Consider the following 13,849-nt stretch of genomic DNA (forward strand, 5'->3'; position numbering starts at 1 on the left):
GGCAGGGGAGAACCATCCCCGGAGGCTGTTCATGCTGGTACAAGGATGTCTCAAAGCCTGGCATCCCGGCAGCAGCAGAGCTCTTGCCAAGTTCACCACCTCGGAACAGGGTTGTTATCGCTCAGGGATCCCTGGCAGCCGCCTCTTGGCTCAGGAATTCTCCTGCCTTCCTCCGGCCTTGACGGCAGCTCAGTAGAGCAGAACTCCCTCATCGCTGGCTGCAGCAAGGACCAGAGCAGTCCCGTGAGGGTGAGGTGCGGGCTCTGGGTCTGGGAAGCAAAGCCAAGGCAGAGAGGTCACCCGGGTGCCCACTGAGCATCTCGCCCCTCTCAGCACCAGTGATCGTGATAGGGAAGGGTCTGGGTAAAAGCTATTTCAGCATTATCTTTATCATGATGGGGGAGATGGGGGGGCCAAAAGCAATTACAGCTTGTGCTGCATTTCCTCGAGCGTTGGCTCCTGTGCGGCTCCTGTGCCTCACTGAGGGAGGAACACGTCCCCCGAGGCTGGCTGCACAGCGAGGCCAAGATTGAACTCGGGCTGAGCACAGCCCTTGGCAGGGCACTGGACCCCACTGTTTGCTCACTGCCTTCCTGCCACTGACTGTTCCAGAGCTTTAAACACGTCTGAAACCCTGCTGCAAGGGGTTTATGTGCCTAATGCCAGGCAGTGGGACTGCTGCCCCAGAGCATCGTCCTGGGGGGAACCCAGTCCCTAGCTGGTGCTGTCAGCTGCTGGAGTGGGGATGAGGAGGTCAGGAACACCGTCCCCTTCCATTCGTTTCTTTTCCTGTTGCTGTCTGAGGGCTCTGGTTTAGTGGCAGCATCAGCTCCAAGGAGATGCTGAATCTGAGCTGGGGACTTCCGGGGGGAGGAAGGAGCATTCATGCCCCGTGGAGCTGCTTGTACAGTCTCCTCAGCTCCTCCTCCCATTGCCAGGGCTGGGTGGCACAGGAATCCATGGATCTATGGATTGCAGAGCATAACTGGCAGCGGGCTCAGCCCTCCTGTGAGTGGGGTTTATCAGGGTAGAGCAGGGCAAGCCTGGACTCTTCGCAGTTCCAGTCTCCTAGAACATGTGTGGCCAAGTGCCGAGCTCTTGACTGCATTGAGTGCTTGTGCTGCTGCTTCCTATCCATGTGCTGCTTCTCTTCAGATTAAAACTGCTTCGTTTCTTTTTCTTCTGGGAAATTCAGTCCTGTTGATCCTTCGACACCAGGATCCCTTTTAGAAGCCTCTTCACAAGCATCTGGCTTTCGTTTCTTCACCTTTTCCTTGGGAGCTCCTTTTCTTTGCACCAGAGGTAGCTGCAGTTCACACATTCCACATGACTGTCGGGTGCACAGGATGTCATTTCTGCTTCTTTAAATACCCTCCTTAGGAATGCTTTTGGAAAGGGGAGCTGGGCAGCAGGACTGCGTGATCCCCCTGCTCAGCTGTCCCCGTGGAGCTGGGGCAGCGTGGTGCCAGCAGAGCCGTGATCACAGCCCCGCTCGAAGCTGGCTCCTTCCAGCCTTGTGCTCATGTGCCAGAAAGAGGAATAAGGCTGTGGGTCACAGGAGGAACATTCCAGTATCTTCTGTTAGCGAAGGAGACAGCCTCTCCTGGCTCCTCCTGACCACTGCAGGCAAAGCGAATCCAGGCTTTCCATGAGCTCCCGTGTGCACGGCAGCTCTGGGAGCCCTGTGTGGGCTGGGCAAAGAATGAAAGCTCTAATTAAAACCACGAGAAGGAAAAGGAGGAATGAAAATAGCAATTAAGAAGGCAGCGGCAGACCCTACATTGCGAGGGTGTGGATGGCACCGTTGCACAGCTTCATCCCCCGGGATGGTGGAGAGGCTTGGTGGGACTTGGTCTCCCCTGTATCAGGGACCTTCTCCCATAATGTGGATCCTCCTTCCCAGCCAGCAATAAAGGAGGGGCAGGTGCTGACAGCCTCACCCCCAGGTTAAACGCTCCTAGGACAGAAAATAAGAGGCTTTGTGCTATGGAGAATGACTTTCGTTGGCAGTAGGAAGCTGGCACCCTCTTTGTCTCTCCCAGCCAACTGGGAACGCCGTGTGCCAGCTGCGGGGATGGCAGGGCTTGCTCTGACTGCGTGGAATGTCTTCGGCAGGATCCATGAACACCTTCTGGGCTGTGCTTCTATATTCAGGACTCTCTGTTGCTTTTGGGACATGAGATGACGGGCAGGTAACGGGAGGTGATGGTGGGAGAGGGTAGCACAGGACAGGAGGTCTGCAGGGACTGGTGTAGAGCAGGAGGGTCGAGCCAGTCGGCCTCGGATGCAGCTTGGATTGTGGTAGCTAATGGCCAGGAAAGGCAAGGACCAGGCTTTTGCTGGGAATGCTCCTCTTCAGTAATGGCTCGTGTTGGTATTGCAGTAGCTGCTCGCAGTCCTCGGAGCTTGGTGTGCACACAGTGGCACACTTGTGAGGGACGTGCCTGCTGGGTGATAAGAGGATGAAAGGAGAAGTGAGTCATGGAAAAGGGAAGAGAATGGCTAAATATCATGTGGCTGAGGAGCAGCGTTTCCTGGAGCACACCTGAGCTGCAAGGTGCAAATCCCAGCACAGCTCCTTGCTCCCAGCCCAGCTCTGCTGGGTGATGGTCCAGCACTGTCCTATGAGTGAGGCAGCGCTGCCATCGTGGGGAATGCTGCCAATGGGACACACGCCCTGAGCTCCTGGGCGACCATAGATCAAGTCTCAGTAACTTAGATAGCTGCCATAGCACATGCAGCATCAAAGGGAGATCTTGTCCCGGAGCCAAATGCTGTGCTGGGCTCCAGGGGCAGACTCAGCACTTTTACTGAGCTCTGTTTCCTGCTGCTGCTGCCCTTTGTGGTGCAGACCAGCAGTGGTGGCTGGGCTGGAGCAGGGGATCCTCAGGGATCCTGGCGAGGATGAATGTACCACAGGAACACTGACATGACCACCTTCGGGGTGGCCCAGTGCAGCAGACAATGCGAGCACCGAGCTCCCAGCGGGACTGGGATGTGGCTGGCTGTCAGCAGTGCATTGTTCTTCCAGCCAAACACTGGACACCAGGTTAGCATCGGCTGAGGAATAAGTGCCCAGTGTTTGGAATAATGACCATCATTTTAATGCCTTCCTCGCTGCCCTGAGCTCACCAAGAGTCGGGAAGGGGAGAGCCAAGGGAGAGCTGCTGACTGCACTGCACAGGGCTGTGGACACAGAGAAAGGCAAAATATACAAAGGCAGAACAAACCTCCTTTGTGTGCTCTTGTTACTGGGCTCATTGTCAGCACCGGGACAAATGAGAGGAGAAATGTGCATCTAGCAAAGCACTTTCCTTCCCACCCTCACCCGCGCAGCGAGCACAGCTTGTAACATCTCCAAAGGCTGGGCTGGCAGGAAGTTTCCCATTGCGTTCACCATTCCCTGGTTATCCTTATGGCTGTTTGAGTCTGAGATCTGGACATGCACCAAGGCTTGGAGCAACCTGCTCTAGTGGAAGGTGTCCCTGCCCATGGCAGGGGGTGGGAACTGGATGAGCTTTAAGGTCCCTTCGTCCCAAACCACTCCATGATTGTCTCTTAACAACAACTTTCCAAGGGGCAGTTGCAATGCTGCAGATGAGGGCTGGGAACCACACAGTGCTGGGTGCTGTACACCCCATGAACCAGGCTTGTCCCAGCCAAGGGAAGCACCAACAAGCTGGAGGGGAGGAAGGACGTGTCATCACCCCTGATTTATAGCTGGGAACCTGAGGGATGCTGGAGCCGGAGTGGAAGCCAGGCTGCTGCCCAGTGCAGTCGCTGCCCTGAGGTCATGGTCTTGCTCTTTGCTGTAGGGCTCCTGTACGTTAATAGGAATCGATTGCCCCTGCTTCCTGCAGGATCTTGACCTCCTGGCAGGGGTGTTGCTCACTCCATAGGAGGGCAATGTCAGGCTCTGAGGTGAGCAGCGGGAGGCAGATGTGGAGGGAGGAGAGCGCTGGCCTGGCTCTGCCCTCGTCACTCACCTGCTGCGGAGAGTAATTGCTGCAAACCTCTGTGATGGGCACATCACTGCCCAGCCCAGAGCCTGAGCAGGATGGTCCTGGCCACATCTCTGTCCATCTGAACTAACCTGCCCCGAGCGCTCAGACTGTGCTTTGCAGCATCTGTCTTGGGCAGGGAGCAGCTGGGAGCTTGGTACCCCAGGGAGGATTCCAGCCGACAGCTGAGCAGCCGCGGGGACGGTCACTCGGTGGTCGGGGGCTGATACCCTTCCCTGCCCTCCTGGGATTCCCAGCTGCTGCACGGCCCCTGGTGTACGTGAGAGTCATCCCCAGGGTGCTGGAATTCCCCTCCGGCTTCCCCGAGCGGCCTCGGACCTCTCCCCATCCCCTCCGTGCCCATCCCCAGGACACGGCTCTGGCCCCGCTGAGGCAATTTGGAGCGTTGGAGGAGCTGGGGCTGTGCTGGGCAGCTCCCGTTGGGTCTGACTTTCAGCTCATAGAACCATGGAGTGGTTTGTGTTGGAAGGGACCTTAAAGCTCCCCCAGCTCCAACCCCTGCCCCGGGCAGGGACACCTTCCGCTAGAGCAGGTTGCTCCAAGCCCCTGTGTCCAACCTGGCCTTGAGCACTGCCAGGGATGGGGCAGCCACAGCTTCTCTGGGCACCCTGTGCCAGCGCCTCAGCACCCTCACAGGGAAGAGCTTCTGCCTCAGAGCTCATCTCACTCTCTCCTCTGGCAGGTTAAAGCCATTCCACTTGTCCTGTCCCTACAGGCCCTTTAGGGGGTCTCCAGCCTTGCGATGTGAGGAGGGGCACGTATTCAACTGGTGCTGCGACTCCGTGTTTATGTAGCCCCATAGCCACATGCAGTGGTGCTCGATAGCCGGGTTTACAGGGCAAACAGGGCTCCCTGAGCAGGAGCCATCATTTCTCTGCTACTCGCAGGAGTGAATCCGTGCTGCCTCATAGCTAGGAGCAGGAATAGGGCTGTTCGTCTTGCCGTGTAAACACAACTGCTAACCCCTCTCTTTAGAACAAGCATCCTGTGCCCTCCCAGCCTCCCACCCTTTCAGCTGGGAAATGAGGGCAGGAGTCTCTTATAATGGGAAGGAAAAAAATGGAGCCACTTACCATTTGTGAAAAGCAATAAAGTGGTTACTGCTTGAAAGCCTGGCTTCCGAGCCCCTCCAATATGCCGAGGGAGAAAGGGGGCAGTTTCATACACTGATGATGGTTTGTCTGTGCCTGAAATACCTGCCTCTTGAATTCCACAGCAGAGAGCCAGCGGGGTTTGCTGTACAAATGCAAGAGAGATTCATGTGGATAGTCACAGCCCGAATGCCTATGGGAATAGTTCACTTTAAAATAGGGAGTGTGGTTATTGCCAGTGCAGCAACTACAGCTTCAAAAGCAGTGTTTAAGGAATCGTTAACATCTTGTCTTGGTCATGTGATGGGTTTTCCTGATGGGATTCAGCTTTAGGCTCTTTGAAGTGTTTCAGCCAAGTATTTACTCTGACTATATTACAGCAAGTGCAGATCATTCACACTCTGGCTTAAATCCCTGTGCCTCGGCCAAATCCCAGCCGGAGTGATTTCAGTTTTGCCTACTGATGCCTAAATTCCTTACTGCTGTTTTAGGCTTCTTCTTCCCTTCGTGCCCTACCATGCAACGTCATGTTTCTGTATGTTGTTAAGCAGTCAGCTTCTTCCATCCTGGAGATGACTACTGTTCAGGGCTTGCTGCAATTCCCTTCGAGATCCCGCAGGCTGGAAAACAAGTGATGTCATCGCTTCACTTTGCAAGTGTCACTTTCTCGCAGAAAGTCAATAAATGCCTTTAGTTATACACTAAATGTGGAGAACAAGAGGCAGCCACTAGCGAGTCTTCCTTTGAAATCCACACTGTGGGAGAGGGCCGGGATGCTCCGTTTAGATGTTAAAGGGATGCAGCCATAGGGTGGATGAAGCCCCTCGCACCCCAGGGTAAGGAGGGTCCCCTTTCCAAATGGGCAGGAAAGGGGATGGTGCTCAGAGTTGGGATCCATCCTGGATACACTCTTCTGCCCACTGTTAGTGGTGCACAGTGTTATTCAACCTCGCCCCTCTCTCCGAGCTGTGATTTCAGCATCTCAAGGGACTGGCGAGGGGTGATCTCATGCAACTCGCTCTTCTCTGCCAGTTCCTGGTGCAGGCAGCTGGTACCTGCAGGTGGTTTTGAAGTCAGGTCATTGCAGCACTTGCTGCTGCTGGTGTGTCCTTGCACTGTGTTATGGACACGTGCAAAAGCCTCTCAGGATGCTGCCGGAGCGCAGCGATGTGTGGACACTTGCTTACGCTCTCTTCTGAAGGAATAATCACTGGGGGCTTGTCTGAACATTAGTGTGGAAAGATTGTCTTTTGTTTGAGTCTCTGATGTACCTGCTGGGAGCGTCAGGGATTTTATTCTTAGGCCATGAGGAAAGCACCAGCATGGAGACTTTGTTAATGCCTGATTCACTAGTGCCAGCATCTTTGTTTCTCTAGTGCTGAGGCAACATTTCAACGCCTGAAGCCTCAAGTGGATGTGTCTAGCATCCTCCTGCCTCATTTTGCAACTCAAAGCAGCCTCCAGCCTCCGTTCCCACCCCCAGGCAGATACCCCAGCCCTGATTCCAGGTACACAAGCATTGCTGGCGAGCCTTCAGCTTCCTTAAAGGTGGGAGATGAGTGGGGATGGCTGAGGGATGCCAGTCCCCCGGGTTCAGGTGGATGCCGGGATTCTCGGGCATTCACCCGCAGCAGGGTGCCGTGCCTCGCAGCAGAGCCTGGCAGACACCCAAACAGAGCGGTTTTATTGCTGACAGATAATCTTTTAAGCTTTCAGATGCAGGCGTGTCAAGCCAAGTGTTCCTGTTGCCCTGGCGACGCGATGCATCAGCTCCCGGATGCTGTGTCTGATCGCATCAGTCTGGAATGTGATCACTTTGTGCTGATAAGGCCAGGAGTAGGCAGAGCCAGGGAACTGGGCTGCTCAGCTGCCGCAGGAGCACCCAGGAGTAAGGGGTGACCTGCTCCAGGGGGAATTGCAGGATGTGTGTAGGAAAGGACCGATCTTGAGTAGCTTTTGGTGCTTGTTCGGTACCCAGGGATGATGTGAGGTGCTGACACAGGGTGCCCAGAGAAGCTGTGGCTGCCCCATCCCTGGCAGTGTTCAAGGCCAGGTTGGACACAGGGGCTTGGAGCAACCTGCTCTAGTGGAAGGTGTCCCTGCCCGGGGCAGGGGTTGGAGCTGGAGGAGCTCTAAGGTCCCTTCAACCCAAATCAGGCTGGAATTCTGAGACTTACCCGTTAAGATCCTCCTCGGGCCGGTGGCTGAGAGGAGCATTAAAGGAGTCCAGTGCTGTTAATGGAAAATCCCCTGCCAGACAGGTTAGAGGATTGAGATGATAAAGGCTGGTGGAGGAGCAGCCCTGTGCTCATCAGATTAGGAAGGGGAGAGGGGCAAACCCAAACCTCCTGGGGCCTGGGACTGCAAGGAGCAGAGCTGTGGCTGTCTGGGGGAGAGACACTGATGTCTGCAGGTCCAGGGAGCTGTTTGCTGGCAGGAGGAGCAGCACCCGAGTGCAGCAGAGCCGGTGCTAGAGACTAAACCCTGCTCAGAGCCCAGTCCCAGCCGTGCTGCTGAGCTGCAGACGGGCCTGGCAGGAGCCACAGTGGGAAAGGCAGAGGAACGCGGGGCTCCCTCGGCTCAGCACGCTCCGCGTATGTCCCGTGGGGGGTTCTTCATCTAAGGGCCTCATTGCTTTCATCACATCCTTGGCTGAGGCCATTCTAAAGCCTCTACAAGACGAGTCATTTGGGAGCTTGTGAGCCGGAAGCATCTCCCCTTGCTCTCGGGGATCCCCCCACCGGCACCGGCTCCGCTCAGCACTTTGCTCCTGGCTCAGGAAGTCTTTCTTGCAAGGGCAGAGCAGCGAGCAAGGTGCCAGGGGCCAGGTCTTGTGCAGGGAGGGTGTGGTACTGGGTCTGTCCAATCCCTCCGTACTCCTCACTGCTTTCCTTCTAGTTCTACCCTGCTTTCTCCCTGTTTCCCGGAGTTTCCAAGGATGCTGTAAGGCGCAGCCTGTGTTGGTGCTTGTGATTGAGCATGCACAGCCCTGCTCTGGGCTCACCGCTGGTCTCTAGCTCAGGAAAAGCCCCCTGCACATCTGACCACGGTCAGCTCTCAAAAGGACCCTGATTGCCCTCGTGACACAGCTCTGCCACAGCAGCAGAGCCAAGGAGAAGAGTGTGTCCCCAGGGATCCCTGTGGATCCCCAGCAGCGGGCTGGGGGGCCGTCCCGTGCGTGGTCCAGCCTCTCAGCCTGCTCTCTCCCGTTCCCTGCAGGGCTCTGCCATCCCTCACAGCACCAGCTAAAATGAACAAGATGAAGAACTTCAAGCGGAGGTTTTCCCTCTCGGTTCCCCGAACAGAGACCATCGAGGAGTCGCTGACGGAGTTCACGGAGCAGTTCAACCAGCTCAACAACCAGAGGAATGAAGGTGAGGAGCCTCGGGGCCCCTGTGCAACGCTGGGGCTAGTCGGGAGCATCTGGGGTCAGCGCCGCCTGCAAACATCTCCACTCCAGCCCTCAGGCCTTCCCCTGGGTGTGTGGAAAGTTACTGCCCCTGTGTCTGTGTTGCTTTCCCCATCTATCCAGCAGGATTAATAACACCGTGTCATTAAACCTGATCTGCAGAGAGATTTATGCTTGCATAAGGAAAGCCTTATGAGGAGGGAAAGGTGTTTGCACAAAATGGAGAGGAATGACACATCTGTGGTTAAGGTAGAGTGGGAAAGTGTGGGATCTCCTCCTGCCTGCCCCAGAATGCCGGTGCTTGAGCCCTCTCCAGGCTGACAGCTCCACCAAGAGCAGGGGAGCATCTGGGGCTCCATCCCTGGTGCTCCAGGGAGCCATCCCTGGCTCCTGGACCCCACAGCCTTCTCCTGGGGTGCAGGTCCCAGGGAGCAGGGAGCTTTAGGGTTAACAGCTCCATGGGCTGAACAGGGCACATCCCTTCTGCAAACAGCAGCCTCACTGCAGGCTGGGGCAGGCTCTGCTGGCTCCTGTGGGCATATCAAAGGAGAGGTACTGCTGGAGGCACAGTCGGGAGCGCATCGTGCCAAGGCGGCTGTGCAGGGACAAGCAGGCAGAGCACTGACAGGCATTTGGAAGCCTGATAAAGTCAGACTTGATTCATCCGGGGGTAGATCTGCTGCTGCAGGAGCGAGGCTGGACCGCTCCTGGCCATCACATCATGCGCCTGCTGCTGCCTCCTACCAAAGAGCTCGCTTTGCCACAGGCAGTCTGCTCATGTGCCGGTGCCCTCAGCTCCACTCGGGTCACGTTCAAGCTCTTCTTCCCCTCTCCCCGCAGCCGTAAGTGCTGGAAGCTTTGGCTGCAAGCAGGGGCTGAGGCCCTGATGTAACTGCCTGGCACCAGCAGGAAGAGGGTTGTCTCTCTGCCAGCAAACCTGCTTGAAAGAAGAGGTATGGGAACCTCATTTAGAGCTGGCTTCCCTCACTCCTGCAGCTCCTGGTGCTCCTCTTTATCCCTCCAGGCTGCCCTGAACACCATCCCCTCATCCTTCCCTGCTGCGACCCATGCACACCTCCCCTCACACCCTAGCAAGCTGTCAGGGCTATAATTAGACTTGAGCCCTTAATTAGATGTGCAGAAGCTGTGGGGATAAAACGGTGCAAGGCTAAGTCCTGGGTGCTGACTGCTGCAGCTGCCTTCCTTGGGGAGCCTCTGCTCTGGGCTGGCTGAGCCTGGGCTCGTTGTCTCTGCTGTGCAAACCGAGGGTTCAGTCTGCAGGGGTTGGATTGATGATCTTTATGGGTCCCTTCCAACTCGAGGTATTCTATGGTGGAGGGATGTGGTGCTTCGGATGTGTAGGGGGATGGACCGTTTTGGTGGTGCTGGAAGGGATGGGGAAGGGGTTTATGTGCAGATTGCTCTCTTGTTTGTGGTGAGGTTTGGACCTTGTGGGGGCTGCCAGGTCTGGAGAGGGCTCTGATTTCAGCTCTCGAAGGGGTTGGTCTCATCCATTTTACAGATGGAGAAATCAAAGTGCAGAGAATGACTTTGCATCAGTGGTGCACAAAGTTGGTAGCAGAGCCCGGAGCCAGGGCAGTCACTTGTGCTGCTTCCCTTCCCCTTTGCTTCACGTCTCACCTCCCTCATCCCCGGCCCCTGAGCCTGCCCCTGGCTGGCTGCAGGGAGGGCAGCCTCCCCTGCAGGGATCCTTCCTCTGTGGTGGGCAGATGACCTGTGACAGTCCAGATACTGTGATCACTGCTCCAGAAGAGAGTGCGAATCACAGCAGAGATCAGCACATCCTTGGTTTTCTTTCATCGCCCCATCCAGCTCCTCAGGGAATGCAGTTTGTATCTTGCCTCCAGCATCAGAGATGAGGGGTTATCAACACTCACAGGTCACGGCAGGCTGCACATCCTACGCTTTGGTGGCTGTGAGTGTCTCTGCCTGTCCTTGGCGAGGAGGGTGATGCAGAGGCTGGATGAGCTGTGAGGTCCCTGATGATTCTGAAAGATGCTCCAGGAGGATGTGTGGAGCTGCTCTCACGCTTGCGATGGGACAAGGCCTTCTCGTGGCTACAAACCTGCCCGTTGGTTGTTGATGTGGTCAGAAATCCCTGCTCTGTTCTCTCCACCCTGAAATTCTCCTGACGTCGTCCACAGAGGCTGATAAAACAAGGCCTGAGAGAAGCAGAACTGGCAAATGGAAAAGCAAACAGCTTCCAGCCTGGACACATCCCGTCAGAGGCAATGTCACCTTGGGGGAGTCTGACAGTGCAGACGGGGAGGGGGTGCCTATGCTCAGAGCCTGCCTCAGGGTGCCGAATGTGCCCATCCCACACATCCCTCCCCTGGGCAGCCTTTCCTCAGCCATGGTGGCTGCTCAGCTGCAGAGGCAGAGGTGGAAGGAAGCCCCTGGGTTAGAGAGAGCCCAGGATGGGCTCTGTGCTATATCCTCGGAGATGGGGAACCTTCCCATGGCTGCTCCAGCTTTGCATCAAGGCTGAAGGAGGGAGGCTCCATCCTCTCCTCCTGGGCTGCCCCATTCACGCATTCCTCCCCATATTCCAGATTTTCCGAGGTATCACGTCTTGGTGTCTCCCATTTGCTTTGATAAGAGCTGGAGGCATTCAGCAACAGCTCGTATCTGTGCCAAGGCTTCACCCCAAACCAGCTACAACATGTTCTGTCCTCAGGACAAATCATAGAACTATAGAATTCCAGCCCGGTTTGGGTTGAAGGGACCCTAAAGCTCCTCCAGCTCCAACCCCTGCCCCGGGCAGGGACACCTTCCACTAGAGCAGGTTGCTCCAAGACATTGTGTCCAACCTGGCGTTGAACACTGCCAGGGCTGGGGCAGCCACAGCTTCTCTGGGCACATCCAGTCTCAGTCTTCAGGCTGCAAAGGGTGAGTAACTCCCAGTTTGCAGTGGCACAAATCAGAGCCAGACCTGCCCTTTGGAGTGCGAGGCCACAGAGAGGCGGTGGTGATGGGGAGGAAGGAGGATGGATGATCCCAGGTCCGAGCGCAGCTCTGCCTCCTGAGTGTGAGCGAGCCTCGAGAGGAGAGTTCTCGCTCAGCACGGTAAGTAAAAGCTCTAAGTCAGGCAAGCAGGGAAGGGCTCTGGCCCCTTTCCTTGGGAGATCAAAGCTTGTGTTGGCAGAGGCAGTGGTTAAGTGTATTTATAAGGAAAGGCGGGAGCTGGCGGGGGGGGGCGCAAAACGGGGGCAGCCGCTGTGTCTGCGGCCTCACTGCAGCTTGCTTTGATAGCCCAGGGAGCCTCATTACCCGCAGTGTCGGGGCTCACCCCAGTCCACGTGAAATGGAGCAGAATCCCACAGGCCCTCGCCTCTGCACGCCCCCAGCTTCCCATCTCCTGCTGTGAGCACCCAGCCGGGTCCCGGGGGCAGCCCCAGCATCCCTGCGGGATGGGCACCTCGAGGTGCTGCGGGCACCTCACAGCATGGATGCAGTGGCACATCCCACCTTTTCTCTCTGTGTATTTTGACATGCTTTTCCCAGCCTGTGGTCATTCACCTCTTTTGCATGTCTCATTCCCATACTCCAGTATCCCCGATCCCACATCGCGTGCAGAATGTTCAGGTTGTTTTACCTCTGGCTTTACGTCTGATGCTCTTGTAGATGAGAGACTGACACTGATCTACCTGGAGGGCTGCTGGTGCTGCAGATTGGCACTTTTCGGGGCAGGCTGCATCTCTGACCAAGATTTTGGGCGTGTTTACATGTGGGAACCAGCACAAAGTCACCCAAACTATCATTTAAAGTGGATTAGTTGAACTCCCTTCCCTCGGATTTTCAATGGCCTTTGGGTCTTTTCCAGATAATTTGCTTAGGAAGTGAGCAAGTTAAAAAGATTTGATCCACTTTAATTGATCCACATTAATTTCATACCTGTGATTAATTCAGGGTAAGCTTCCAAACCCTTCCTGCACAAACAGATGGTGAGCAAGGGACAGGGACCAGGGTCCTGCAGCGGTCCTGGGAGAGAGAAGGGGTCACTCTGTGCCTTGGTCTTGCCTGTCTCCCAACACCTCCTGGCAGTGTTTCAGATGCTCCCGAGCCCAGTGGCCTGGGCTGATCCCATCCCTGAGGTGCGGGCTGTCTGTCGAGGACACCCTGCATCCCTTAGCTCACAGGTCCCCTGGTCCCCAGTGACCATGGCATGAAAACACATCTCTTCGCAGGTCACTTGCCTGCCACCTCTCATCCATCAGCTGAGCAAACTGCAGCCAGGTCCCAGCCCTGCTCAGCGCCCCGTGAAAACCAGCCCTCAGCAATGAGCTCATCCCTGGCTGCCTGAGCACATGGGATCTGCACTAGGCATGGCAGGGGACTGGGGCTGTGCAGCCCAGGGAGAGGGCTTGGCAAGGGGCAGGGCTGCGAGGCGCAAACTGGGACATCACACAAAGCTGGCGGGAGGCTTTGGACAAGGGCCAGGTTTCTTGCTCTTTTCGGGGTTTCTTGGGCCCAGTGAAGCTTCACACCTGGAGTCCCGGGAGGAGAGTTGCTTCTCTGAGCTGCTTTGGTTTTCAGGAGAGCTTTTGTGCTCTCAGGGCTGTGTGTCTGGCTGAGTGCAGCGGCTCGGGGCAGGGAAGCCTCGAGTGTGGCACTTTGCAGCGACTCTGGAGCCTTTAATCCCAAACACCTCCTGAGGAATGGTCGCATCCTTGGAGGAAAGTGCCCTGAGGTCTGTCGGTGGTGGCTCCTGCGGCAGATCAGGTCTGTGTGCTTGTAACCTCCCCAGAGGCAGGGCTCTCTTCCTGGGTTGCTTTCACGCAGACTTAGCACAGAGCTGTGGCCAGGCACCCAGGTGCTCCAGAGTGCTGTCTGATGTGATGGTAGTGAAGGTAATAGGAGGTTTAGATGAACACTCACCCCTGTGGGGATGCTGCAGCAATGCTGCCGGGGCTGGGACATGGGAGATCTGGGTGGCTTTGGGTGTGAAGCGGTTCCTGTCTCTGCATTGCCCCCCTGTCTGCCAGAAGGGACCCTCATTGCAGGGGGCTGCATGAGGGATGCTGCTGAGCAGAGCTGTGTGCGTGGTGATGCTCAGGAGGCTGGAGCAAAGAGCAGGTATTCCCTCTGCCTCCTGGATACAGAGAAGGAAGAAGGTTTTCCCGTGGCCCCAGAGCATCTCTGCCTGCTCTCACTCTCTTTCCTCCAAAGCAAGTGCCTCGGGCCTTAGCCCTTCTGCTGCCACTCCAGCAGCTCACTCTCCTTTCTCTTTGTCCTCAGACCTGGCCCAAGGGCACCTGCAGTTGGGACATCTTGGCCGGGACTTCCGAGCAGACACCAGCCCCATC

At 56.3% G+C, this 13,849-nt stretch overlaps 1 protein-coding gene across 1 annotated transcript in view; it reads left to right on the top strand.

Annotated features, from left to right (window-relative positions):
• Positions 1 to 8,363: 8,363 nt before the first annotated feature.
• LOC104405709 (cyclin-dependent kinase 18) overlaps positions 8,364 to 13,849 on the top strand; it is a gene marked incomplete at its 3' end in the record, with an annotated part of 9,457 nt that continues 3,971 nt past the window's right edge. Inside the window, exon 1 of the mRNA XM_010014484.1 lies at positions 8,364 to 8,487. Within this exon, the coding sequence (XP_010012786.1) occupies positions 8,364 to 8,487 (124 nt within the window). The remainder of the gene's footprint in view (positions 8,488 to 13,849) is intronic.

Source organism: Nestor notabilis, unplaced genomic scaffold, assembly GCF_000696875.1.
Source record: "Nestor notabilis isolate BGI_N333 unplaced genomic scaffold, ASM69687v1 scaffold26435, whole genome shotgun sequence".
NCBI lineage: Eukaryota > Metazoa > Chordata > Aves > Psittaciformes > Psittacidae > Nestor > Nestor notabilis.